General features: G+C 54.0%; 2 protein-coding genes across 3 annotated transcripts; one reads left to right on the top strand and one right to left on the bottom strand.

Moving 5' to 3' along the window:
- The first annotated feature begins 8 nt into the window (after window positions 1-8).
- RIIAD1 (regulatory subunit of type II PKA R-subunit domain containing 1) lies at window positions 9-27830 on the top strand. Of its 2 annotated transcripts, XM_088022263.1 has the most exons (5): window positions 9-1618; window positions 4796-4945; window positions 21454-21530; window positions 26573-26619; window positions 27710-27830. In XM_088022263.1, the coding sequence occupies exons 2-5, from the start codon at window positions 4916-4918 to the stop codon at window positions 27778-27780; spliced, it is 225 nt and encodes a 74-aa protein (XP_087878389.1). In that variant the 5' UTR covers window positions 9-1618; window positions 4796-4915; the 3' UTR covers window positions 27781-27830. The 2 variants fall into 2 exon arrangements, with proteins under 2 accessions (XP_087878389.1, XP_027944150.2); XM_028088349.2 differs by lacking the exons at window positions 9-1618; window positions 4796-4945 and adding an exon at window positions 20413-20956.
- Window positions 1922-15508, bottom strand: LOC114197339 (CUGBP Elav-like family member 3). Its single transcript, XM_028088347.2, has 13 exons — window positions 15291-15508; window positions 13983-14065; window positions 8883-8931; window positions 8330-8458; window positions 8112-8191; window positions 7130-7273; window positions 6827-6968; window positions 6399-6548; window positions 5971-6036; window positions 5578-5709; window positions 5165-5308; window positions 4361-4498; window positions 1922-2701 (listed from the first exon to the last, which is right to left on the bottom strand). The coding sequence occupies exons 1-12, from the start codon at window positions 15433-15435 to the stop codon at window positions 4371-4373; spliced, it is 1392 nt and encodes a 463-aa protein (XP_027944148.1). The 5' UTR covers window positions 15436-15508; the 3' UTR covers window positions 1922-2701; window positions 4361-4370.

The following is a 27830-nucleotide window of genomic DNA, read 5'->3' as shown; positions in this document are numbered from 1 at the left end:
GTATCTACTGCTTCTCTGGAGAAAATCTGGCTCCTTTGGAGCTCCTTCTCCTTGCAGGGAAGGGCAAGCCGTGAGCAGTGACAATAAGGATTCTTCAGTTTGGTGAGGGGCTGCCTGAGATCAGGGAGGATACCAGGAGGAGGAGACTTCCGAGTCCTTTTGCCTTCCAACTCCCGCATCCCAGGAGAACCCACCAGTCAGTATGTCACTCTGGGAGATGCTCTTCGGTCTCAAATACACCTTCCATCTTTCTGTCCTGACCCAGAAACTGTGGTGAGGCCACAGCGAGACAGTACAAGGGAAAATTCCTGGTGTTGATACCAACTCCTGCTGTTCTTACACTTTTGCCTGTCTGTGACCACACACACACACACACACACACACACAGTATACCACACACACACACAATATACCACACACACAGTATACCACACACACACACAATATACCACACACACACAGTATAACACACACACAATATACCACACACACACAGTATAACACAGACACACACACACAATATACCACACACACACACACAATACCACACACACACAGTATAACACACACACACAATATACCACACACACACACACACAATATACCACACACACACACACACCCCCTATATATTCGAGATTTCAGATGCTCCTGCCTGGATTCTCTTCCTTCTGAGTAAGGCCCCATCCCTGATCTCTGCCAATCTAAGAGACTTTTTTTCCCTGAAACAATATCCACAGGTATGTTTCTATTGTACTTCACATGTTGCTTCTCTTTGTACTCCTCTCAGTTTGGGGTGGTTTAAGAGAAGGCCAAAGTACGGGGCTGAGGTGGGAGTGGGTGGTGAGGAGTTGCACATCCTTGTACGCTGGTGGAACAGCTCTGGCCTAAGGCTGGCTGGGCTGGAAGGTGAGCAAGTTTAAAGTGGGGGGCATAATGAGGGTGGGGTAGCAGGTTGCTGCTAAAAGCAAGTGCCCCAGGTGCTGTGAAGTCACACACTACCCCTGTGTGAGCCCCCTGAACCCAGCCCTAAAGTAGTTCACTGAGAAGAATCTAAGAACCGAATCGAAGGGACCTCAGGGCTTATGCAGTCCACCTTCTGCGTGATGGGACTCGCTGTGACAGCCTGCTTGGTACTTGTTGGGATCATTACCTCGGGTCAAAGACCAGGTAGTTGAGCCTGCTAGATGAGAGAATCATGGGCTTTGGAGTCTGACATATAGGGGTTTCTTCCTGCAGCCATCCCTTGGTAGCTTTGTGATTCTGGATAAGTCAGTTACCCTCCCAAGCCCTTTTTAACCTGTCTGTAAAATTATATCCCGCCTCACAGAGTTGTTGGGAGGTTAAGTGAGGAAAGGTACACTAAAGGCCTGTAACAGAATCACAGAGCAAAAGCTTAGCTCCCTGTATCCCCACTGGGAGGTGCAGGGACAACTCACCCCCAGCCTTCAGAGGGACAGGGCTGGATACAAGAGAGGCCCACTGACCTGCTTTCTTCCCTCTGTGCCTAGTGCTGCAGAGCATTCCAGGATTAAGCCTCAAGGAAGGGCGGAAGAATGGGATCATGAAGCCATGGTCCAGGCCTGGACCCCTCAAAGATCTTGGACCCTCCCAACAGGTCTCTCTCCCAAACCTCCCTCCCTTCATCCCCTCCCCAGTGCGCAAAATCCCCTCCCGTCAACTTTCCAAGACTCTTATTTGATGCTTTTAAACTTTTTTCTTTATTTAGACAGAAAAGACCAACTCTTTAAAAGTAAAATGCAATAAATAAATAAGTTAAGCATAGAGAAGTGTCTGAAACGGACTCCCCAGTCTCCCCTTACCACTCCCACCCCCACCCGTTTCTTTCCCCTAAAACCTCTTCCTAAAGAAAATGATCAGGTAATAAACCCCTGTAACCCTCCCCACACCCCTCCTCCCAAATACCCAATTACCCCCAAAGCAAAGGGAGAAATCAAGAGAGAGAAAAAATCCAAGGGGAACATTGTCTAAACTCCCAGAAAGAGAGATGGCAGCGTCCGGGCCGGGCCGGGCTGGATAACGCACGGGTGGTAGTGGTATTTACACGGAGGGGACCAGCAGAGACTGTAAACATTTTTAGGGGTTCGGGGGAGGTCTTTTCCTCATGAAAGGAGGAGGGTCTCTGTGGCTGACTGGTGGAGAGGCAGCCCTCAGGGCTCCCCCACACCCTCCTTAAGAGGGGGCCCATGGGGGAGGCAGTGAGTTTTAGGGCTGGGAGCCCAGGGTTCAGGGATATCCTACCTCTAGCTGAGGGTGGCAGGGAGTGTGAGAACCAGCTTCTGAGAAACCCCTAATGTGGGGAAGAGGCTGGGGTGAGGGTGAGGTGGGGAGCTTGTGGGAGGCCCCTCTGCCCTCCCGGGGGCCACAGGCCCGCTGGTCGGGGAGGCAAGTGCGAAAGCTGGGCACAGAAGGTCACCACAGGAGCCCCAGCAGAAGGCAGATACCCTGGAGCCTTTGAGCCTGTCCCTTGCTCCCTCACAAAGGCCAAAAGGGCACCTGGGAGGAAACAGGCCCTTCAGGAGGGGCGGGGTGGTGGGAGTGGGCCAGTGTCCTGTTCCCCCAGGGCTGTGAAGCAGCTTTTGCCCCAGAGCCCCATCGAGGCCCGGGCAGGTGTGCAGAGAGGGCTGGGACCAGACGTGGGGAGAGGGGTGTGGTGCCCCTTCCTCTGGTGTCTCCAGACCTGTGAAGGAAGGAGACACGGGTGAAGCTGTGGGGAAGACACAGCCAGTGCAGGTCATAGGCCCTGCCAGGGAGGAGGTAGCTGGGCTGGCTGACGCAGGATAGGATGGGGCCGCCTGGGGAAGACAGGTCATCGGAAAGGCCTCAGTCGAGACGGAGCCCCCCAGCTGTTGACAAGGGGCAATGATGGAGGAGACGGGACGGAGAGGGCCCATGATATAAGAAACCAAAGGATATGCAGAAGGAGATATTCACACAGCCCGTGAGAGAAACAAAGGCTGGAAGATATGGTGACAGGGACTGGAGGGGACAAAGCAAAGGAGTGAGACAACAGGCAGGCAGGCAGAGATAGCTAAGAGGAAGGAGAAGAAGGGGCAGCAGACAGACAGACACCTGGAGGAAGAGCAGGGTGGCCAGGCTAGGACCTGGGGCTGGGCTTAGGGCTGCAGACTTGAGGGCTGAGACCCCCAGCCCCTAGAGAGTGCTCTCATTCCTTTTCAGAAAGGAACAAAGAAAGCAAGAGAGAAAGGCACAGAACACAGACCACAGTCACCAACCACTGTTGACCAAGCACATCCCGCGAGCTGCCCCCGGCCCTGACCCTGGGCTGAGGGGCGCTTCCCTCCGCGGCCCCCTCCCCAAATAACAAACAATCGGCTCCAAAGACAACACGCTCGTTCCATGCAACTTACAGGGGCCCGGAGCAGGGGTCCGGGGATGGGGGCTTCGGCCGACAATGAACACGGGCCCTGGGCTGGGGGGGCCCCCAGGGTGGGGGGAGTTAAGCAGCCAGGATTGGGGGGGAAAGGGGGAGAAACAGAAAATGTGGGTATTGTTCTTGGGTTGTGTTTTTTCAGGGGTTTGGTCCAAAGGAGATTAAACAAACACAAAAGTCACTAAAGCTCACAGCTCTGTGGCCATGAGGCTAGGGTTGGTGGCAACAATGGGGCGGAGGGGACCCATTTAGTGAAATTCAGGCAGTCCAGCATTTTGGCCTTCTCCACCTAAATCGAAGCTTCTCCTGGGAGGCCTGAAGCTTGGAATTCCCCCCAGTCTGTTCTGTGCACTCTCCACTGTCCCATGGGCCTATACTACCTGGAATCCAGGGCACTGAGGGTCTGATATCCCCACCTCTCAGGAGGATAGATATTCCAGGAGTCATGATTCTAGAACCCTACAGTATCCTATACCAGCCCCCTTCCTTCCCCAACTCTACTCCCCTAATTCAACTCTGACCCAAAGGAAAACCAAAAAGAGAGAGACACACAAACACAAGGACACTGACCAGACAAACGAGACCAGATACTGAGGAAGACCTGGGGAGTGGACACAGATCTAGACAGACTTGGTTCTCTCTGGGGTCACAGTTTGTGTGTGTGTGTGTGTGTGTGTGCGCGCGCACGCGTGCGTGCACGCTTGCGCGCATGTGTATGTATGTGTGTGAGAGAGAAAGAGAGAGAGGGAGAATGACTCGGGTGATTGAAACACAGCAGAAGGAAGGAGCTATACCAGATCCCTGCTTCAAGTGCCCAGAGTCAGAGGTGGGGGTGGGGTGGGCATCCCTGAGGCTGGGGGAACGGGGTGGGGGGGCAGTCCAAGTGAGGGCCCTGGCTTCAGTGTGAGGGAGCTGAAGAGGTCACAGGATGGGAGCAGGACCCACCTGGGGGCCCTCAGTAGGGCCGGTTGGCATCCTTAGGCCGCTTTAGCTGGACTTTGAGGCGCTTCATGCCAATCTGGAAACCGTTCATGGCCTGGATGGCAGCCTGTGCACTGGCCGGATTGTCGAAACTCACAAAGCCTGAGGTGAGAGGGTCATAAGGCCCAGCCCAACCCCACCTCACTTGCCTGTGCTGAGGGCCAGAACCTGCTCTTTTGTTCCCCGGCACCACCCTACTTCCTCCCGGGATCCTGAATACCTGACACACAGTAGGCATTCAATGGGTAGCTGCTGATTGATAGGTTGAGTTAATGAATGCAGTCCAGCCACTCACATGCACTAGGACATTCTTTCCAGCGCTCTTTAAAGGGCAGCCCCTTCCTCAGCCTGGATAACTCTGAAAATGACACTTCTGACCCTTCATGACTTCTCACGCAGGGAGGACAAGGCCCTTGAAGCAACTTTTCAAAGACACAAAGCCAAAAGACTCCACTCCCTAAGCCTTCCTTTTGAAAACCAAACATCCTGTTCCTGAGCCTCTTCCAGACCTCATGGAGCATGAATTTGACCAGTGCTCAAGGAGAAAAGGTAAAGCTGTAGTTTTTGGAGGAAGAGCTGGGCCTGGACAGCAGCTGGTATGGGATGCCGAGGGTGTAAGAAAGGCTCTTTCCAACTCTTGGACAATCTGGATTTCAAAGTTTGGGCCCACTGTGACCATAAATGCCTTCAAATGTCTCAAACCTTGTCCACATTTGGAGTTTGGCAAAAATGTGCCGTATTTTATCTTTTGGATCATTACATTCTTACCAAAACACTTGCTCTGATTGGTGGCCCGGTCAACAAAGACTTTGGCCGAGATGACGTGGCCAAAGGGGACAAACATCTGGAGGATCTCTGAGTCCGTGAACTCCTGGGGCAGGTGGTAGATGAAGATGTTGCAGCCGTCAGGGCCTGGGTGGTAGCAGAGACAGAGGAAGAGCCCAGTGACTGGGAAGCACTCGGGGGCAAGCGCCTCACGGAAAGCAGGCCCGGGGCAGACCCTCCCATCCCAGCCCCCATTGTGCAGGCCAGGGCACCAGACACCTCATCCCCACTCGCTTTCTCCCCGCACATGAGGCCAGAGGCAGGCTGCGAGCAGGCGACAGGGAGTCCCCAGCCCAGGGCAAGGGCGCTCCTGTCCCAGAAGGGTCTGGGCCAGCAGGAGGGCGCCCAGGCCGCACCTTCCCGTTGCTGCGGCTGCGGTTGCGGCGGCTGTGGCTGCTGCTGGGGAGGAGGTGGGGGCTGCTGGGCAACCAGGGCGGGAGGCTGCGGGAACGCGGGCGCCACCAGGCTGTAGGCTGCTGGGTAGGCTGCTGCGGTGGGAGAGCAGAGAGCTAGTGGGGGTCCCAAGACTCGCCTGGCCCCCGGGGCCCTCTGGCCAGCAGCCCGGGGTAGACAGGGGTGGACAGGGCTGAGAGGGGTCCGAGAAGGAGCCGCCTTGAACTCTGGGTGCACTGCCCCTAATGTCAGGAAGCCCAAGGGGGTGGCTGGCAGGGCGGGGCACCTGGCAGCCTAGCCTCGGTCCCACGCCGTACCTCCCATCCGGGGCGGGGGGGGGGTGCTGGGCTCCTCACCTGTGTAGTGCTGCATCCCCGCGTAGGCCTGCTGCAGGGGGTCCACGGGGGCCGCGGGGCTCTGGGCTGGGGAGAGCAGCACCGACTGTGAGGGTGGGGCAGGACGCAGAGCAAAGGCCAGGCAGGTGGGGAGGATAGCCTCACAGGGCACAGGGTGTGACGGGAGAGCGCGCAAAGGCCCAGAGCCACGGGGAGAGGGCAGAGCGTGGTGTCTGTGACTGGCTGTGCAAACCCTGGGCTTCTCTAAGCCTCAGCTTCCCTGGCTGAGAATGGGCAGAGCATCCCTGCCCAAGGATGACAGAGCAGGAGAGAGCAGCTTATCACCCCGAGGCCTGGAGAGGGAGGGGGCGCCATGGCTTTCTGCGGGCAATGGGAGCAGCAGCTTTGATAGTTGCTGGGGAGAGAGGGGGGCAGGCAGAGACCCCCACCTGGGTAGGGGTGAACCCCGTTGGGATAGAGAGCATCAGGGGCAGGCTGCCCGGTGGGCTGGGTGGGCACCGGGCTGTAGCCGTTGACGCCCAGGGCAGCAGGGATTGCCGAGACGGGCGTGGCAGCGATGGCAGGAGGGGTGCTGGTTCCTAGGGAGGAGAAAGCGACAGAGACAGAGCAGAGAAGTAGACACACACACACACACACACACACACACACACACACACACACACACACACTAGTCAGCAAGTCTGCAGGCAGAAGGGAGGAAGCAGGCCACTCTCTCACCCCTGAGTCCCTTCCAGACCCTCTGGCTTCCCTGAGCAGTGCCCTGTGTCCCACCCCCCCACCCTCCTACACCCCGGGCGGCAGCTCCTCTGACCTGTCCCATTCACACCCAGCCCAGCCCGCCTTGCCTGGGCCTTACCTGAGGATGGGGTGATGGGAGTGGCGATGAGGCCATTGGCATTGATGGCGGCCATGTGCTGCATCTGCACGGCAGCCATGGTGGCCATGGGGCTGAGGTAGGCACTGTGAGCCGCTACCAGGGCCGCCTGCTGCTGCATCAGCTGGGGGAAGGGGGAGAGAGGAGAGTGGGGCCAGGTCACCTGTGCCCAGCCTGGTTCCCCTCCCAGCCCTGGGCCTTGGCACTGGAAGGGTGGGGACAGGTCCTGGAGGCCAGGAGGAGGTGGGGATTGGCCAGGCCCAGCACCCAGGGGTCAGTGCTCACGGCCTGGGTGTAGGCGCTGTAGGCTCCAAACTGCAGGGCGATGGGGCTGAACATGCCCAGCTGGGTAGCCACCTGCTGCATTCGGCGGAGACCTCGCTCCTTCTCCGTGTCAGCAAACTTCACCACCAGGCTGGATGAGGCACCCTGGGCAGGGGCCACGCGTGTGGTTAGAGGGACAGAGTCGGGATCTCTCATCCCCAGAGCCCTCAGGGCCTGGCCTCAGTTCCACCCCTCCAGACTTGGCCTCTTTGGGAGGGCAGCCATCATAGTGCCTCTGTCAAACAGGAAGATTTTAATCCCCGCCTCCCCCTGTGCCAGGATGTGCAAGAGACTAGAAAAAGTTGAGGAACTCAAAGGCGTGTGCTTGAAAAGGGAAAGACCTACTGGAATCCAAAGGGCATCCCTGGCTTCTCTGTGAGGATTCTGAGCCAGAAATTATCCCCAGGTTGGAAGGGCCACAGAGAATATTTAATCCCAGGCTGGTGGTGTCGGCTAGCCACCCCAGCCCCCGCACCGTGTGCTCAGAGGATGAAGCCTCAAGTTTTCATACCACTTTGCACTAAATAAAAACCAAACCCAAGAACATTTGCAGAGTGTTGTAGAATCCTAGAATCTAGAACGCAGTTCTCTATTCACTGTCGCATCCTCTTGACCAAGTTCCTGCTAAATGCTTGCCCAGCCTCTGCTGAGGGAGCTTCAGAATCAGCTAGTTCCATCTGAGAACTCTGCCCTGCTGGAGAGCCCTCCGCGAGTACAGTCAGTTGACCCACTGCTAATGTGCAGAGGGCACGTGCGGCCTCTAAGCAAGTGTTCTGACACCCAGCCGGTGAGGCTGGGGGGTACAGGAGACAGGAGATGGAGAGCCTGAGGGGTGGAGGAGGCCGGGGAGGAGGGCAAGGCATGCCGACTAGACGTGAGGGACAGGGACAGGGGCCCAAGGTGGGGAGATGTCATCTGAAATGTGAATGTGAGGGGGGCTCACCGGCAGGGTCCGGCTGCTGTGAAGGGTGTTGATGGCCGCCTGGGCCTCGGCGTGGGTCTGGAACTTCACAAAGGCGCAGCCTACAGCATCCAAGAGCAAGGAGGAAAGGGTGAGTGCTCACCCTCGAGGGCCGCCACTGTCCCCGTTGCCGGGAAGCCAGTAGGAGAGGAGCGGGAAGGCCAGAAGGCCCGGTTGGGGAAGGGGTAGCGACTGGGTACCTTTGCTGGTGCCATCTGGCCCCCGGAGCACAGTGCACTCGTCTATGGTCCCAAAAGGCTCAAACATCTTCCTGACGTCCTCATCTGTCTGCTGCTTCCCTAGCATCCCCACAAAGAGCTTCCGGTCTTCTGGGGGGTAAGGCACAGGAGGAAGGGCATGTTTAGGGCCCCCTGGCTGCTTTACCAACCCTATTCCCGCTTGGGACAGGCAGAAATCCTGCCCTTCACCTTCAGCAACTCCCTGGAGGTCCAGGCACTCCCCTCACCCTGTGACTAAGGCTTCTAACATATGACACCGGTGATGTTTGGGGAAATGGGGCACAGTTACATAGAGTGCTCAGTCCAGTTCCTGAAGGTCTTGCACTTTACTCTGTGCTTCAGTTTTGCCATCTCTACAATGGGCTGGATGACATCCCCTCTGACCACACTGACTTCAGTCCCCACCTTGACCAGGAACCCTTTGGAATTCTCAGATTTTCTTCCTCAGAGAGGCTGCCCCTCAGTTACTCCAAGCCCTGGGCCTGAGTCCAAAGTCCAAAGGTACAGAACCTACCTCCTCGGCTCTCGCTGTCGGCCGGCTTGACCTGGATCGGCCTGTTCATCTAAAAGGAGAGAAGAGAAGGCAACTGCTGGGGACCTCCTCTGAACCTCCCAGGAGCCCTCCCCAGGACGGGACCTGCAGAGAGGCCAGAGGGAGTAAACCCCAGGCCCTAAACTGCTGATGGGAAGGAAGGGATGGGCCTAATCTTGTTTAGGATTAGGACCCAAGGGGATTAGAGGCAGCGGAAGGTGAGGATGTAGAGGATGCTCCTGGGGCCAGCTCCAGGCTCCGGTGAGGCCCAGGTGACTTGGCCAGGGATAAGTGATGCTGGCTTTAGGGGGAGAATGGAACTTCCCGTAGGACCTGGGTCCTGAGACAGAGCCCAGCCAAGGGGCTATTCAGCAAGAGCTGCCTCAATTTTGCAATGTAGGCGCAACAGAGGCCACTCCAATAAGCAGCCCCAAGGAGGACTGTCGACCCAGGGACACCCCACAGATGCCCCGACTTCCTTCTGACCCCTAGAGGTGTGTCTGCTTCTCTATCTTCCCCCCAAAACCCTTGACCCCAGGGGGAAGGCACTCGGGCAGCACAAAGGGAGCAGATGCCCAGTCTCCGTGGCAACGGGAGAATGCGCGCCATGGCAACCGCCCACTCAGCCTGATTTATCCCTCCCGTCGCCCTAGCGACCGTGGTGACGTCATCACTTCTGCTGCTCCACACACCCGGTGAAGGAGTGTGGGGGGGTGAGAACAGGGTATGCCGGGGGTGGAGGATTTGGTGGGGGCTGGGAGGTGGGGGAGGGGCCCAGGACAAGCTTCCTGATTCGCACTGAGCAGGCCCTGCCGGGGCCACACTGTCCCTTCCTCTGCCTTCCTCCTCCAAATCAAATCCTTGGTGTCTCACAGCTGGGAGGGCTCCGAAGGAGGAACTGTTGTCCCGTGCTCTTTTGACATTCTCCCTGTACCCCGAAGTCCTCCAGAGCTCTCCCTTCTCTTCACTCCTGCAGCATTTCCCTTTGTTCAGCCTCCAGTGGAAATGCAGACACCCCCCAGTTCCACTCTCCACGTTCTTGTCTGGTGAGGGGACTTAGCAGTGACTTCTGCAGGTTGATTTCCTTAACTAGCGGGGAGCATCTTCGGAACTGGAGGGAGTGGAAGGACTCAGGATTTCGTGTCTGAAAATATTTTGCTATTGAGGGGCCATCCTAGCTCCAGTGACCAAAAATAGATATTAAACAAAAGAAACCATTTATCGACATTCTGAGGGGGGCTACGGGTATCCTCAGGCAAGGCACTGGACTGGGGGTCAGGAGACCCAGGTTCAGGGACTGGCCCTACCACTCACTAGCTGGGTGACCTTGGACAAGTCACTTCTCTCCTCAGGGCCTCAGTGTTCTCATCTGTAAAACAGTGGGGCAGATCAGGCGGTGGTGAGTCAGGTTCCCCTCAGCTCTAGTGTTCCAGCCTTTGGGGATCTTGTGTGTCATCACTTCATACACAGAGAAGTGCAGGATTGATTGTTGCCCCTTGCCCCTTCTCACACCAGACCCTCCTCCCTGGTATCAGGCCATTCCAGTCAGTCTGACAGGACTCTGCTGGTGAGGTATCCCCAGCCCTGGATCAAACCTAAGCCCCACCTCAGCTGACACTCCTGTCCTGCCCCACCCCCATTTATGGATCTGAGAGCAGCTGGTTAGGGGGAGGTGGTTAACAGTCACCCAAATCCTCCACCAATCTGGGATTATCCCATGGAGGTTCAATCTCCTCAGGAGCTTGTGTGCATGTGTGGGTGAGAGAGAGAGAGAGAGAGAGAGAGAGAGGTGTGTGTGCACAGGGTGGGGGTTAGATGCCCAGGGCTCTCAGTCTTGCACCCTCCTCCTCTCTGTAAAGCTATCAGGAGGTGCCCCATGGGCATCTCAGCACCAGCCACACCCCCTCCGGAAGAGGTAGAATCCGAATCAGGGTCTTTCCATAGCATCAGGGAATTCTTTAGTTGACACTAACCCCTTCCCAAAATGCCCCTAGGGATTTGCGGTTCTAGTTGAGGGTGGGGAACCTGAGACCCAGAGAGAAAGGATGCCATTCCCTTGCTGCATGGGCTTCCAGACACAAAAATAGCACCTCAGTAAATATCCACAGCTGATGGGGATTCACACAAAGACACACGCAAGCGCACAGGCTGCAGTGCAGACCACGTTGACAGAAGGCTCCCCTCACTCCCCTATAGATAGACAGCCTCCCTCAGTGGCCCTCAGTGACCCAGGCCCAGGCTCTCCTTCTTGGCCTGGCACTTCCTGTGGGAAGCTCGGTCTTTGTTAGTTCAGCTTGGGCACACCTGCCCCCTCCCTTGAGTCCAGCTGGGCCCTGTTTACCTGGCAACCCGGAGTCGGGCGCCTCTCTTCCCTAGCCACCACCAGCCAGGTGATAAGCCCTCCCTAGGGCCTCCCAAAGAAGAAGAGGCTATTTATACTCCAAGTAGCACTCAGACTGCTCCCCACCAACTTGGTCACGCATAAGGCCCTCATCCTTCTCACCAATAGCAAAGACCCCACTGCCAGGAAGAGCTTATATTTCTAGAAAATCTAATTCTCCTGAGGATAGAGGCCTGTTGCTCTCTCACCCCTGGCTCCGGACTCCCTTCCACCCAGTGTCCCAGACCACACACGGGTCCTTTCCACGGGGCCAGAATTCACTGGCCCAACAGCAAGCCGACAGGGAGGGCCCACATCCCCAGAGTGGGATTTTGGCCCAAGGAGAGGGGGTAGGGCAGGGCTAGGCAGAAGAAGTCCCTCCCACCACCACCACCACCACCATTCTCTGGGCAGGGAGAATCCAGGGGCCTGTGGCTGAGCCCCTCCTGGGAATGATCAGGGGAGAGAAAAGGAAATGGGGCTTGACAGCCACGGGCCCAGCCTCCATTCTTCCTGTCTGCAGCCCAAGCATCACCCTAATGTGGTGGCACCTTGCAGATTCCGGGGTGACAGAGATGGGGAGAAAGGAGAGAGAGCTAAACGCCCCCACAAAAAAAGAGCCTGTACTGGGGCACCTGGCTGGCTCAGTGGGTGGAGCATGTGACTCTTGATCTTGGGGTTGTGAGTTCGAGCCCCACGTTGGGTGTAGAGATTACTTAAAAACAAAATCTTAAAAAAAAAAAAAAGCCTGTATTAGGAGGGTGTGGAGGGAGATTAGACAGCAGGAAGAACTTCCCAGAGAGCTGGCACACTAAAAAGCCAAGACTGTTTGAGGAAACAACACTGCCAGGAAGGCAGGTGGCAGAGAAAAGACCTGGGGGATACAAAGGGTCAGGCAGAGCCTGGCCACAGACATCTGCTCCCCTAGACTGCCCTGATTTGCTCCCTCAAGCCCCTAGCACCTGGGTCCCCTTGGAGGATGGGACCCCCCCCCCCCATTTCCTATGCTAGAGGCTCTGTCAGGCCAATCTGGACCCTGTCCCCTGAGGCAAAGGCCAAAGTGGAGGCCTCAGCGTCACCTGGGAGCTGGCTCAGGGGCAGGGCTAGACACTCATTAACCAGGTGCCCTTCTCCCTCACCTCCCACCCTGGGCCTGTTTGTTTCCAGGAAGGGGAGGCAGAGCCTTTCCACACCCGGACAGTTGGAGCCCTGCCTGAGCATGCAGGCAGCTGGAGGGGGCCGACCCAGGGCAGGTGCCCGGCTAGCGAGACAGAAAAAGACGAGACGTGGCGACGGAGATGAAAACTACTGATTTGTCAGGGGTCTCCACAGAGAAAAGGGAAGAAAGGAAAGTTGCGACGTGACGTGATGGAAACCAGGCTTCCCAGGGATGCGTGTGCCCACACCCACACAGCCAGGCTGGCGGGCGCACGCGCACACATGTGCACACGCACGCGCACACACAGGCTCCCTGGATCCCGAGCCTGCTCACACACACACACACGCATGCACAGATCCTTAATTCCATGGGCCAGGGCTGTTCTGGCTGGCTTGCCACCAACTAGGACAAGACGGAGGGGTGAGAGCCAGGCGGGCAGCGGGATTTGCTCTCCAGGCCATCTTCAAGGGTTGAGGGCCACAGAGGGAGTGGGTCCTAGACCTCTGAAGGTTGGAAGCTGGGAGTGGGTGAAGTGGTTCTGATGTTCCTGGATGCCCCCAGCCTCTTTGCCCATCTGTTTTGTCTATTTCCCTCCCAGGAAGGGATGGAGAATCAGCCTTTTTCTCCATTTCCCACATGGGGAGAGGGCTAGAGGCTGTGACACGTGTGCCTCCAGCACCCAGGCTGTGCTCAGCAAATGTTTGCTGAAGGGATGGATGGGGTGAGCTCTCAGTCCTGGGGCTCAGGGGGTGGGAGACAACAGAAGTACAGAGACAGTGGAATAGAATGGCACATCCTCTCCCCCCCAAGGCTGCCTGGCTGGAGGCATCCTGAGATTCTCTATCCCTGCCAGCCCAGGCCTGGGGCAATCTGCAAGGCTGTCTCAGAAGAAGAGAAAAAGAGCTCATGTTTTCAGGAGAAAGGCCATGTCAGAGGGCACCCCTGCCGACCTGGGCACACTTTGGGGGTCAGGTCTGATCTTCCGCAATGATGTCTGCCCCTGCCCTTGCTTGCCCCCCAGCCCAGGCCCACCCAGGCCCTGCTCTACCCTGATGCCCAAAGCTCTTCCTAGAAGACACGAGGTGAGTCTGTCAGAGCTCAGAAGCCCGCACAGAGATGCTAGTCCAGCAGGCACCAGCTGTCCATGTCACAGCCAGACATCCCACCCTCAGAGCCACAAGAGTGCCTGGGTGCCTCCTGCTTACTTTGCCACACACTTGGTGTCCAGAGTCTGTCCCCACACCTCCCCACCAGCTAAGTTCTCTCTCTACATGTTGCCCCACGAGCAGGTTGGGAAGTGGGGAAGGGGTGGCATCTGCTCCTTACAAAGGTCACATTTGCTCTGCTAATCGCTCTCTTCCTTCTCTCCAGGTAGAAGAAATGAATGCATCTCTAGCAAGAAAGAGGGGTGTTAGAAGGAGAGGGGGGCTTCCTGGTGATGAGAGGAGGTAGAAAATGAGCTCCATGTCTCAGGAAGGTGGTGAGCCCCCTGCCCCTTCTAGGGCCCTTCTCAGCCCTCTGGCCCTACAAATATGGGACTCACCCCTGGAAGCGTCTTCTGTTCGTGCAGGGCGCTCTGGGCCTTCAGGGCTGAATCGCGGGCACAGTATGTCAGGAAGGCACATCCTGAGGAGGGGCAGGGGCAGAGAGACCGGGTGGGGGTGAGTCCCTGATCTCCCCTCCCTAAAAGGCTTCCCCCAACCATAAGACTGAGGACTGGGAGGCTTGTCTCTCTTCTTGCCACTTTCTGGCTGCTGAAGTGGGAAGGTATCTGCGAGGGGCCAGACAGTCTCTGGGCTGCTGAACTCAGGGCAGAGACCCAGAGCCCGGGAGGTTTCTGTGGTGGTGGCATTGGGAGAGGGGACTGTTGGGAGAGGGGGCTTTGTGTGGGGGGAGAAGGGGCATGTGGTTGTCAGACAAGTGTGTGCGGTGTGGTCTCTTCCTTCGCTGGCCTCTTTTCCCCTTCTCCTTTGCCTCTACCTCCCTCCATCTTGGTCCCCATCACCCCTCTCCTCTCCATGTTCCCTATTTCCTCATCTCTCTCCAACTCCACAGGAGGCAGGTAGAGGGTGGAGAGTGGGATAGAGGAGAAGGAAAGGGGAGAGCAGTTCACTGCAAGTCCCTAGGCCAGTGCAGGGGGAAGCAGTGGGCCCCCCGGAGCCCCATCCCCAGTGCCTGGAGCTCTCCAAGTCCTGACCGGGGCCTGACCCTGCTTAGCAAGAGCGCAGAGCCCTGGACAGGCCCAAGGAGTGCCCCTTGGCCAGGCTTTCTTAACTTCCCGCCCCCACACTTCCCAGATCTATACCAGTCTCTGTCCTCCACACCCTGCTTCTCAGGTCCCTCTCTTGGGTCCTGGAGCTGCCCTGCCCAGTCCATGTCCACTCTTGCCAGGTTGACCCCCACCCCAATAGTGTCTGAGACTACTAAGATTCTCAGGCGCGCGCGCATGCGCGCACGAGCACGCGCGCGCGCGCGCGCGCGCACACACGCACACACACACACACACACACACACACACACACACACACATCCCTGCCCGGCTCCTTATCTCCCAAACCAGATCTCTTGGTCCTCCATCCTCCTTTGAGTTCATCCACGACACTACCCTCTCATCTCTAGGATCCACATCTCTGCATACCCTCGACAACTCTTCCCCCAAAGAGGCTGTCTTTAGGCCTGCACAGCTCACCCTGGCTGTTCTCTTCCAGGTCCTCCATCCACTCCTTAGCCCCGGAAATCTTTCCTTCCACATCAGCCCTTTCCAGCCACTCCAGCCCTCCAGGCTGGCTTCCTCTCCTCCCAGCCTCCCCTCCCACCCCTGACACCTCTCCAGCCTGGCCTGACCCCTCACCCTTGTGCAGCCCGGTGTACTTGTCCTTGATGACAGTCAGCTCGAAGATCCGACCAAACTGTTCGAAGATGGGCTTCAGGTCCTTTTCCTCCAGATGCCTCGGGATCTGCCCCACAAACAGCTTGATGGCATCCGGCTCCTTCATTGGGGCGGCCCAGGAGGAGGGGCCGAGGGGAGCAGGGAGAAGCCCAAAGGCCAAGGGGAGCTGCCCAGCAAGGAGGCAAGTGGTGGGGGCCGGGGCCCAGCCGGGGCTGGCTTTCCCTTTGGCCCCCAACCACAGTGCTGAGGAGAGGGGCAGCTCTTCACACAAAGGAGGCCCAGGGAGTTGAGGACTAGGGGTCAGGGGTCTAGGCAGACACTGTCATGCCACCAGGGGGCATAGCCCAAACAAATGATCTCCCTCCCAGAGATTTGGCAAATATCCCAGGAAGGGGGTCAGTGTGCTCAAGATCTGGAGGATTAGGGTGGTATCAGGGGTGCTGGGAACTGGGGGTTAAGAGCTGGAGTCGGGGAAAGGGCCTGAGGAGGGTGATGGAGAAGGAGGCTTAGGGGTTAGGGGCTTGGTAGGTTGCCAGCAGCGTCGGGTGGGGGGGGGGCACTCCTGATGTGGGGCAGGTGGAGCTCTCGTTGGCTTTCCCGGGAGGACACCTCCCCTGTGGCTGATCCTTCTGCTGGGTCCGAAGATCCCTGATGCCAGATGCTTGATCTCTGATGGCGGCAGGGCTCCGGGGGTCCCTTCTGCCCTGCCGCCCCCCTTCAGGTCCTCCCCTCAGCCCCCCTCCCACCCCCACCCTGGTCCCCGGGCCTGGGCTGCTGCTGGCTGCTCCCGTTGCTGGGGCTGCCTGCTTTCCCGGTCACCTGGGTCCCGGAGCTCTGCTCTCCGGCCGCGCTCTCCTCAACAAAAACCTCCCCCCTCCACACCCCCCTCCCCACTCCCACCTCCTTTCCCCTGACATCAGTGATGTCAGTCTCAGGGGTGGAATACAAATTCTCTACCCTGGAGAGGGACGCACAATCCAGACAAGAGCCACGCCCTCTTTCTATCTCCTTCCTTCCTGACTCCCTTCCCGCCCCCAGAAGAGCAGCTGGTCCTGTTGATAATAACCCTTCCCCCATCTTACTCCCCAATCACGAGTTGGGCAAGACACTAAGATGGAGAATTTATAGAGGAGCCCTAAGGTGGGGTCCATTGTTCCGGGGGCTGGAGCTGTCCCCGGTGCTGGAAGCGAAGACCCAGGAGAGGGGAGCAGGGGGGAGGAGGAGAGGGGAGCCGGCATCTGGGGAGACTGAGTGTGGGGAGTATAGGAAAGAATCCGGGGAAAAGAAAATGGTATAGGAACAGTTGGGCAGGTTGGGAGTGGGGGGAGGAGGGAGGTGTGGATGGGGTGGGAGGTAAGTCTCAGAGCCTGGGGGAAAGGGCAGAAGGGGACCCAGAGAGGAAAGATGAAAAGGGGGGCGGGGAAGGAGAGAGCGGGGGTGAAATGAGCGCAGAGAGAGAGAACTGTGTATTTTCCAGAAAAGGATCCAAGAAAAACTGTCTTGCTGGCATTTGCCAACGCCCCCTTCTCTCCCTCTGGGTGGTTTGTGTGTGTAAGTGCGTGGGCAGGGAGGCGGCGGTGGTGAGGACTGGGAGAGTTATCACTGTAAGCTCCTTGAAGACCAGAGCACCGTTTAATTCAGCATTTTACTGTTTGGGGTCTAGCACAGTGTCTTGCTCATGCGTAGTTGCTTAACAATTATTTTTTGAATAAACAGTTGATGCAAAAGAACCTCTGACAAGAGCAGATCCCTGATTCCTTTAGTGGGGGAGAACCACAGCAGGCAAGCTCTGGTTCAGGGCAGAAGAAACCCAATTTCTCCTCCCTTTGCCCTCCTCTCCCAGTTAGGTTCCTTGAGTAGGACCCTTAAAGTGAATCAAGTAACAAAAAGGGATGGGGGGAGTACATTTGGGGGCCATTACTCTCCTAAACAACTCTTCTTCTACGGATGATCTGTTTCCCCCATAATCTCAAGGGAGCTGAATTCTTCCACGTGCTAGGCCCACTCACAGCACCCTTCAGTGCAGGGAGTACCTGCTGACATCAACTCTCCTGGACAGGACAGTCCTTGCCTGCAGCCCTTGTGGAATGCCCTCTCTACTGTCATTTCCTTCTCCATTCCAGAGTGGGGCTGATGTCTCCACAGTGGCACTGGTGTCTCTGAAATATGAAATACGTCCCAACTGAATCCCAGCCGCCCCCATTCCTCAGCTATCACGGTAGGCAAACTTCTCTTCAGGAAGGGAAGTAATAGTAAGGGTGCTTAGAAGACACTTACAGTGTCCCAGACATTTTTCCAAGTGCTTTATATTTACTAATTTGTTTAACCCTCAGCACCAGCCTATGATGTAGGTTCTACCATTACCTCCAAATAAAGATGAGGGAACCAGGGCACCAAGAGATAAAATGGCTTGCCTAATGTTACAGAGCTAGAAAGAGGCCTTAGTGAGGGTGGAGCCCAGGCAATCTGGCTCCTGAGTCCTGAGTTTAACCCCCACATCAAATGCTCCCCATGGGAATGGGAAGAGTTGTTAAGCCTGGCTTTTTTCCTCTTGTGTCTTCATTTGAGCCCTGTGTGAGAGATGATCTTCTTTCTACTGCTTGATTCTCTGTTGACCACCTTCCCTCCTTCCTTAGCCTGGGTTTGTGTGTGTGTGTGTGTGTGTGTGTGTGTGTGTGTGTGTAAATATGATTACACTTCATCATATGGATGCCCAGGTCCCCCCAGTTGGGCCCCTAAGATGGGCACAGGGGGAGATGGTAGAGGACCCAGTACAGGGTGGTCAGAACATGGGATGGCAGTGCCAGGGAACCAAGAGTGCAAGCACATCTGGAAAGTGACTTTCCACTCCCGACTCCACCCTCACTGCTCCCTGCCTTGCCTCCTAATCAGATCTTAGTATTTATGGAGATGCTAAACAGATCACATCTTCTAAGGATGGAGCCTAGGAAGACCCCACGGCCCTGTTGATCTTGTTACTCTGTGTCTTGTCAGCAGATCTGCTGCCCTGCTGCTCATTCAGGCTTGGGGCTAATCACATTAATTGAAATATTGAACATTCACAAAAATGAATTATAATGAACTCCCCTTACTCCTCCTCCCAGTCAGCAATTGGGGAGACAGCTGCAGGCAGCAAAATGCCTCCAACCATTTGCTTAGTTTGTGGTCCCCAGATGGAAGGTTTCCATCTGAAAGGAGAGGCAGGGTTAAGGGGAGAAGAGGTGGGAGCTTGTGTTGAGCCATCCTTGCTGGGTGACTGTGGGCACATCTCTGTCCTGTGAGGTAACTCTGGGGGGTTAACCCTACGACTTGGAGGCCCATTCTGGGGAGTTGCTCTCCAGGAGGAAATGAAGCTTCCAAACCTTACTTCTTCCAAGGTCTTTTCTCTTTCCACCATCCCCAAGCTCTCCCTCTTTCTTATTCTTCTGCACTCAATGCTTAGCTGCCCTACATAAAAAGATTATTGACTTTATAAAGGGAGAGCTCTACTCCTGATTTTAGATTCTTAGAAAATGAATAATTGGGATATATTTCAGAAAGGGCAAAATGTAGTGGTGGTATATGTGGGCAGAGTGGCTAGTCACCAAATAATTGCTGGCATCACCAACTGAAAGCAGAGTGAAGCCATGTGCAGCAGAAACCATGACATTGTACAAAGAATCTCTTATATGATCTTCTTTCCCTAAAGTGGCTTCTACCTCAAGTGGAGAGGTAAGACAGGCCAACACCATGTGCAATAGTGAGGACCGAAGTGCTGTAAGAAAACCAAAGTAAGTAGAAGTAGCCTCTCTTATTTACACATAGTGGTATTTGGGCCATGGGAAGTGCTCAGTCAAGAAAGGCCTGATTGAGTCTCAAAGTACAAGAAGACCACAGACTAGCAGAAGGAGGACATTAATTATTTTATGCACAAGGTGGGAAGATGGAGAAAATTTTACATACTTACGCATGCGTGTGTGCGTGTGTGTAGATTTGCCAGTCCAGTCCAGCACTGTTTAATATAAGGCAAGCCATCTACATAATTTAAATTTCTAGCAGCTACATTAAAAAAGTTAAACAAGTGAAATTACTTTTAATAATAGATTTTATTTAACTGATATATCCCAAATATTATTCAATGTGTTTATATGATATATCCAAAATATTCAACATGTCATCTATATAAAGATTAGTAATAAGATACTTTATTTTCTTAAACTACATGTTCAAAATCCAGTGTGTATTTTGTACTTAATAGCACATCTGACACAGCAACATTCGAGTGCTCAAATAGCCACAGGTGGCTCGTGGTGACCATATTGGATACTGCAGCTTAAGAGGTTCCCCCGCTAGCTTCTCTGGGGGTGGCGGGGTGGGAAGAAACAGGTCTTGGCCAACAGGAACTATCACCTCTGATTAACCTCTGCTCCTGCCTGAAAAAACCACTTGTGACAGATGGCAGCTTATCTACCTCTCTACTAACCCTTTCTCCTAAAAACCAGATAAACAAATGCAATGATTACTAACCTGTATGAGATTCCTGGGAAGAGGCCTGTAGCTCACTACCTCATCTATCTTCCGTGGTTTTTTCCTGGCTTGGGAACTGCCAACATTTTCACCTCTTCTCCTCAGTCTTTGCTAAGAAGGATAGAGGTGGACCACTGAGAGACCCCCTCCAAGGCCGTGGTCTAAATGCTGGGATTATTTCTCCTTGGGCAGTTGTTCACCAATCTGAAAGACCAGCCTCCCTTCTGAGGTCTTTTCTCTGTTTCCCAGGAGGCCTCTGCTGGGCATGATCTCTGGGGGTGTAGAAACTCAGCACCATGTGTATGGTGTGTATCGAAAGACAGGCTCCTGCCCTTTCCAGGTCTATTTTCAGCTCTTTGGCTTTATGTTTCACTTTCCTTTCTTAATTAGATACTAAAAGAATACACCTTGAAGACCAACTGCCTTTCCCCTCCTCTGTTCAACTGGGAGTGGTAGAGATGATTTAGAATTTATGAGGAGCAACTTAATCTACGCAAGAAAGTCAGTCCAAGAGGGGAAACCTCTGGCAGGATGTCCCCCAGGTTCTTTCCAGTATCTTTAGTGTGAGAATGTCCCTTCCTTTGCAGCACTCCATTCACTCCATCCTATGGAACGCTTTCATGTTGTTAAATGTTAAGTGTGTCTACAGGACTGATGGAGGGGTTTGGCTTTAGAGCCGGCTGAAGACGAAGAAGCTTGAATTCTCTCTCTACTACTAGGTTTCAACAGCTGCCAAACAAGGGAGAGGGTCAGGAACCAGATTCTGGGAAACTCTGACTTAGGAATCCCTTTTCCAGTTTTGCTCTAGAGCCAAGGAAAAAAAAAACTATTTGAGGTTGGGTGGAGTCAAGAAGAGGGGCTCATTCCATATACAACCAAGCCGGGAAATTAGAGGGGAAGACCCTCCCACTCGGCTTCAGAGTGGCCCCCATATTCCTTCCCCCAGCCCCTCCCCGCGTGCTGATGAGGGCCGGACTTGGGGGGCGGGGCGGGGCCTCTCCGCCCGCGTGGTCCGTCTCCTTGACGACCTGGACAAGATGGCGACGCTGCAGGGCGGGCTTCTGGGGCCGGACCCAGGGGCGCTGAGCCCCGCGCAGCAGGAGCAGCTGCGCAACTTCAAGGTGGGTGCGCCCCGGACTCCCGCCTCCATCGAAGTGCAGCTCCCCTAGGACAAGGGCTGCAGATCCGGAGGAGGTCCGGGAGGAGGGGCGCGGGAGCCTATTCTCAGATGAACTGGCGGAAGGCTGGGGGAGACCCCAGGCGGAAATCTGGGCTTCTGGGGCCCTGGACGGAAACCGACAGGCGCCTGGAAGTGCAGGAAGAACGACCGCAGGGATCTGGCCCGTGAAAGGGACCGAAATTACTGCCGGAGACAATAACTTAGATACAGACAAGAACTTCCGGACGGTGGAGACCCGACCTTAGCTATGGCCCCTGAGCCTGACAGCGCAGGAGGTGTTGGTCTATAATAAAACAGGTGGCTTAAAATTTCAAACATCCTGGGAAAAGACCCAGGTCAAATGCACACCTAGTTTCCCCAAGGCCTTCACACCCCCAGGGCTTGAACCCTGAAATCTGCCTCTTCATGGAGCGTGACCTTTTGCTCTTACCCTCCTAGATTCAGACTCGGATTGCTAACGAAAAATACCTGAGGACCCACAAAGAAGTGGAGTTGCTCATAAGTGGTTTCTTCAGGTAGGTGGTTTTCCCAACCGGCCTTGACAGCTAGTGGGAAATATTACCAAATCTTGGTTGGCAGAGATGAGTTGACTGCTGCCTTTAGGGTCAGAGAGGTAGGAAAAAAATAAAATAATACATATACATACATATACGTTAAACTAAATAAAAATTACATATATATACATATATTTTTTTAGGTAGACAATATTTTAAGATTGAGTTTTTTCTAACTCTGAGATTTGTGGTACCCAGGGTGTTCTTGAGTTATCTCTAGAGGTTTTCTTAGGTTATCTCTGAATTCTCAAAAATATTAATATTCAGTCATTTTAGCTGTAAGGATAAATATATATCTTCTGACACTTGGAAGAGGTAATTTGGCATTGAGAAACTCAACAGGCAGCCATTGGGTGTAGGACATTATTTCTCCTGGGTGCCTGGGTGGCTCAGTCGTCAAGTGGCTGCCTTCCGCTCAGGTCATGATCCCGGGGTCCTGGGATCGAGCCCCGCATCGGGCTCCTTGCTCTGCGGGAAGCCTGCTTCTCCCTCTCTCCCTCCCCCTGCTTGTGTTCCCTCCTCCTGTGTCTCTCTCTCTGTCAAATAAATTAATAAAATCTTAAAAAAAAAAAAAGAACGCTATTTCTCCATCAGAGGAGCTTAACAAGATCACTAGAACTTAAAAAAAAAAATTCAGATGTCTGGCCTTTCTCTCCCTGAGAGCCTTATTGTGAAAAGACTCCAGTGGTTGGAAGCAATTCCCCTGTAAGTCCTGGGGAAGAGACTGTTTTCCACCATATCCTGGAACACTGTTTTTCTTTCCCCTACATTGCCCTTCAGCGTGGCATTTGTTGTTTGAATGGAAAATTCTAATGGGATGAAAGGCAAAGAACTGTCAAAAAAAAAAAAAAATCTCGGGCCAACAACTGATGAAAACAATAGAGCTATCTCAAATATTGTTTGGCTACAGACAAATAGGCAAGGTTTAAATAATAATAATGGCTTCCATTTCCAGGCACTGTGTTGGTTTCCCAGGTCAGCCTTTATCACATTTAATTGGAATTTGTACTTTTTCTGTCCCTGGACCAAAACCCCAAGCTGGTGCAGCCATATTTGTGTCTCCGGTGCCTGCACACTATATGACATCTTGGTACTTGTGCTGACCCTCCCAGCAACTGCAAAACATAGCTTATCATCACTTCCATTTTACAGCTGGAGAGGTGAGGTTGCTTCCCCAAGATGCGGAAGCAGGATCCAAACCCATGGTATTTCCACTGTGCTGGGTTGAAAGCTCACAGGAGCTGGTGAGCCAGAGGTGGGGCTCTTCTTTGTCTTCTCAAAAGTAGACCTGGAGCAGTGTCTTTTTTTCCAGGCTCTTTCGTCTTTCCTGGGTCTCACTCTTCTTCATATCCTAGTCATTTATCCAGTGGCAGCAGATTCTCACAGAGCAGATAGGGGATGGAGAAAGGGAAAATAGAAACTTCCCTGTGAAGGTTGGTTTTATTTGGCCCAGGGGTAAGGCTTGGGCAAAAGATAGTTTAGGGGTCTTCTGTCAATGTCAGTCCTGGGGATCAGGCCATCATTTTTTGCACTTCTTCTTCTTTTTTTTTTTTTAAAGATTTTATTTATTTATTTGTCAGAGAGAGAGAGAGCATAAGCGGGGGTGGGGGAGAGGCAGAAGCAGAGGGAGAAGCAGGCTCCCCGCTGAGCAGGGAGCCCGATGCAGGACTTGGTCCCAGGACCCTGGGATCATGACCTGAGCCGAAGGCGGACGCTTAACCCACTGAGCCACCCAGGCGCCCCTTGCACTTCTTCTTCTGAAGGGAAATAAAGGTTGACCTCATTCCTATCCTGGGGAGCTTGCAGTCCAAGTTAGGAATGATTCCAGCAGGGATGTTGGGGGTAGATGTTAAAAGCCTGAATTAAATCACCATTTGCCTTTGTTCACAAACACAAGGAATGGGTGGTGGTGGGAGGTGGTGGTGAATGAAGAGGGTGATGTTTTTAGTCACATATCAGGGGTGGCCCAGCTTCTCTGTCCAGGAAGTTTCCAGGAGGGACTGGGTGTCTGTGCCTGGCTGCCGGGAGAACAGCCCCTTCACTTCCTTATCATCCCCACCTCCTGGGCCAGGTAGGCCCCTAGGCTCTTCCCTTTGCTGTCCCTGAAGCTACCTACAGGAAATGCTCCTGGCCCCTTTTAAGCCTTTCTCTTTCTGAGGTGGGGGTGGGAGGGGGAGAAGAAGTGTTTAAAGTTTGAGGGTTTGCTTTTGTTGTTTTTGGTGTTACTGTTACTTCCTTTGGAAGATACCGGGATGAACCAGAATCAGCCCCTCATCTGTACTGGATACTTCAGATGATTTTCCCCTTGGGAAAAGAGGAAGGGAGAAGAGGGAACAGAATCCTGGGCGGCATACCTGTCCTCCCATCTTTGGCAGGTCTCTGCTCTGGACTCACTCCAACCCATGAGAAGCTCCAAAGTGTTTCTGTTGGGCAGCGAGCCCCCACTTGGGTTTTCCGGGCCGTGATGACTTACAGTGCTTCGGTCATAGCTCTCCAGGGTGCACTTATATATACAGTGTGTGGGACTCTTCATACCGTGACTTTTGGACCCGAAGAATAGAAAGAATAGGGATCTAACTTATTTTAGGCCCCGGAGATCTAGGGTTTTAGGCTGGAGATATGATAGCAAAGTGTGAAACTGTAGAAAGGCTTTATTAGATATTTTTGTAAGTAGCCAGGCAGATGAATCTTCCCAAAATTTAGAACTGATTATGTCGTTCCTTGGTCGGAAGAATCTGCAATGGCTCCACAACATTGCCACCCCCCCCCCCCCGCTTTTTAACATTCTGTTGAAATATAATGAAAAGTGGCATATCCTAAACGGGGTGAACTTTCACAAGATAAGAGTATACATGGTACTAGGGGCCAGATCAGGAAATAGAATCTGACTGGCATCTCAGACCTGCTGAGACCCTTCCAAGCCCTTCCCCCCGGAAGGTAGCCAGTATCCCGACTTCTCATAGCACAGATCGTTTTGCCTTTTTGTACTTTATATATGTGGGATTCTACAGTATGTGCTCTGTTGTGCCTGACTTCTGTTGCTCAGCTGTTTCTCATAGATCATTCTCACTGCTGGGTATGTTCTGCTGTCTGAGCTTTATGCACCCATTCCCCTTATCTTTTTTTTTAAGATTTTACTTTTATTTATTTGACAGGCAGAGAGCACAAGTAGGCAGAGAGGCAGGCAGAGGGAGAGGGAGAAGCAGGCTCTCTGCTGAGCAGGGAGCCCGACGTGGGACTCGATCCCAGGACGCTGGGCTCATGATCTGAGCCGAAGGCAGATGCCCAGCCGACTGAGCCACCCAGGCGCCCCTCCCCTTGTCTTTTGAATTGAATATAAATGTCTCTCCCTGGCCTTCCAGGCTCTGCAGAATAGGGCCCCTTTGCTCCTGACTGCTCTCTGCGCCTGCCCGCCATCCCCGCCACCCCATCCCTGATCATCCACTGACCTCCCCACTGACGTTGTCGGGGGGGCCTGACACTCCCAGCGGGGCCGACTCTTCTGGACCCTGGGTCTACAGAGGTGGATACTCCAGTTCCTACTCTTGAGGAGGACATGGACTCTTTCCTTTCGTTTCTGGGGTATTACTCTTGCTGCTTCCCTAGGTCTGGGATGCTCTTGTCCTGTCTGTGGAAATACCAGCTGCTCTGTGAGGATTTCTGGGGCCCCGCTCTCAGTAACCTTTCTTGCTGTCCCCAGCACACTTTTTTTTTAAGGCTTTGTTTTGTTTTGTTTTGTTTTAAAACATTTATTTATTTATTTGAAAGAGAGAGAGAGAATGAGTTGGGGGAGAGGGGCAGAGGGAAAGGGAGAAGCAGACTCCCCGCTGAGCAGGGAGCCCAACATGGGGCTCGATCTCAGGACCCTGAGATCATGACTTGAGCCGAAGGCAGACGTTTAACCAACTGAGCCCCCCAGGTGCCTGGACACAGCATACTATTAACACCCTCTTATAGCACTTCCTGCAGGGTGCTTGGCCTTTTGGACATTTGGGAACTTACCCGCTCTCTTTTGCTTGACTAATTTCTTTGAGGTGGCGCTGTATTTTCTTTTTTTTTTTTTTTAAAAAGCAACCCCTCATATCTCATACAGTTACTTACATAGAATTTGTGCTCAATAATTGTCAAATGGAATTCAAGGAGAAGGGAAGCCAAATTCTTAAAATCTTGGGAGGCAGGGGCTTTCTGGGCAGGTGAGGCCTTCTTCCAGGCTGGTGGGCCGGGCAGCCATGGCCAGTAGGATGTGGTGTAGAGAGCACTGGCCTTAGAACCACAAGACCTGGGCTCTCTGCCCTTTGTTTACTCGCTTGGTGAACTTGGGCAAATGAGTAACCTTTTGAAGGTTTGATTTCTTCATATGTAAAATGGGGCACGGTCATTGCTGTTTCACAGGGTTGTTGTAAAGTGAGATAATATCTGTGAACATTCTTTATGAACCATAAAACTCTAGGCTAGATAAGGCACGTTCCCCGCCCCAGCAGCCCTGGCGCTGCAGGCCTTGTCAGTGTCCGCCGCGAGACCCACCGTGAGACCCTCAGTCCGGCCTCTCCACTCTGTGGGTTGCATCGTCCCCCGACCCCTGTGGGTACTCCCGGTTAGACGTAGTCACCAGGCTGTGGGGTTGCATATATGTCCCACCACATGTGAGCCCCTCAAGGACTAGGCAGCGTGTCTTTCGTCTTCACCACCTTTCCCTGGCTTGGGCTCTGGTTCTGTGAAAATGTTTGTTGAATGAATGACAAGCTTTGCCTGGCTAGGGCACAGCTGTCTTGTGAGGTGAGCTTGGTGCCATTTAGAATGTTTTGCCCCTTGCCTCGGAGCCTGACCCAAAGGAAAATCATGAATGGAAGGGTCTTTTTCAGGAGTCCTCTGGCTTATTGACTCCCAGACGGGGATGTCTCAGGTCACTCTGCTCCCTGAAAGGTGGGACCTGCCGCCGAGGCTGAGCGGAGGCTGCCTTCAAGCCTGCTTTACTCCTGCCCTTATCCCTTCATGTTTTCCAGAGAAATGTTTCTGAAACGACCAGACAACATCCAAGAATTTGCCGCAGGTGAGTAAGGCAATGTCTGTTTTGGGTCTTTGGGAAACCAGCCCGAGGAGTATTATTGCAAATTTAGACTCGGACAAGCCCTGCAGAGTCTGGGGTACTTCTTCACTTGATGTCCCCCGGGGAGCTTTTTTCAGAAGGCTTTTTCATCCATTGTCATTTCCTCAAAATGAGGACAGATAAGAAATGAGGCAGATCTTCCTTGTGGTGAAGATTAAGAATTTTGAGTCTCCCAAAGGAACATACTGGCAGCTCTTCCCCTGGGAATCCTAAAGCGGGGGTCCTCCACCCTGGCTGCACATTAGAATCACCTGGGGAGCTTTTAAGAAATGCTGAAGCCCGGGCCCACCCCCAGAAGTTGGTATTTAATTAGCCCAGGGTGGGGCCCCGCCTCACGGTTATAAAGGTCCCCTGGTGATCCTAATGGGCTCCACTGCCCCAGCTGGCTTGAGGTCAGCGGTATTTAGAGGGAAGGGCTCGGGGTGGGGAAGGCTTCCTGGGAGCCTGTTAGCCCAGGGAGTTGGTGATGGCCTCACACGGTTTCTAACTGAATCTAGTGCGTCTTTGCCGCCACAGCAGATGCTGCCTCTGATTCACATTATGCTGGGTGTATAAAAACCCTCCTCTGTCGTCATCGTGTGAGAGCCTGGCTCTCCTCTGAGAGGATATTCTCAGAGAAGAGAGGGCGTGATATCTCAGAGACGAGCTGGCAAGCTGAGCTGAGACAAGAATAACACTTGGCATTTATTTGGGCCCCGGGGATGGGCTGGGAGCAGAAAACCCAGAGATCCCTCAGCCCTCTGATGGCTCCCCGTGCATCAGCAAGCTGATGACCCGCAGGGCAGTGTGGAAGGGTCAGGAGCCATCCTGTGTCAGCCCCTCCTGGGGGCACAGGAGCTGGCAGGCTCAGCACTCCGGGCGGGGACGGTGACCACGGGATCTGCTGTGGCTTCTATGACGTCGGAAGGCAGGGCCGCCAGGAACAGCCCTGCTGAGGCCGAGCCATCCTCGCTTTTGAGCGGAGTAAGGGGCCTCCCTCCCCGCCTCTTCCCCTTGGGTTTAGATAATTTCTTCTTTTCGATTCTTATCCCAGACTATTTCACGGATCCAAGACTTCCCAACAAGATTCACATGCAGCTAATTAAGGAGAAGAAAGCGGCTTAATTAGCAGAATCATGATGCTCAGCTGTTGAGAGGGAGACCAGAAAGAATCC

The sequence above is a fragment of the Eumetopias jubatus genome, unplaced genomic scaffold (assembly GCF_037043125.1).
Source record: "Eumetopias jubatus isolate StellerSeaLion01/CBP00866 unplaced genomic scaffold, mEumJub1_p1.0 scaffold_4, whole genome shotgun sequence".
Taxonomy (NCBI): domain Eukaryota; kingdom Metazoa; phylum Chordata; class Mammalia; order Carnivora; family Otariidae; genus Eumetopias; species Eumetopias jubatus.
The sequence above is the reverse complement of the archived record's forward strand: the minus strand, read 5'-3'. Positions and strand labels throughout refer to the sequence as shown.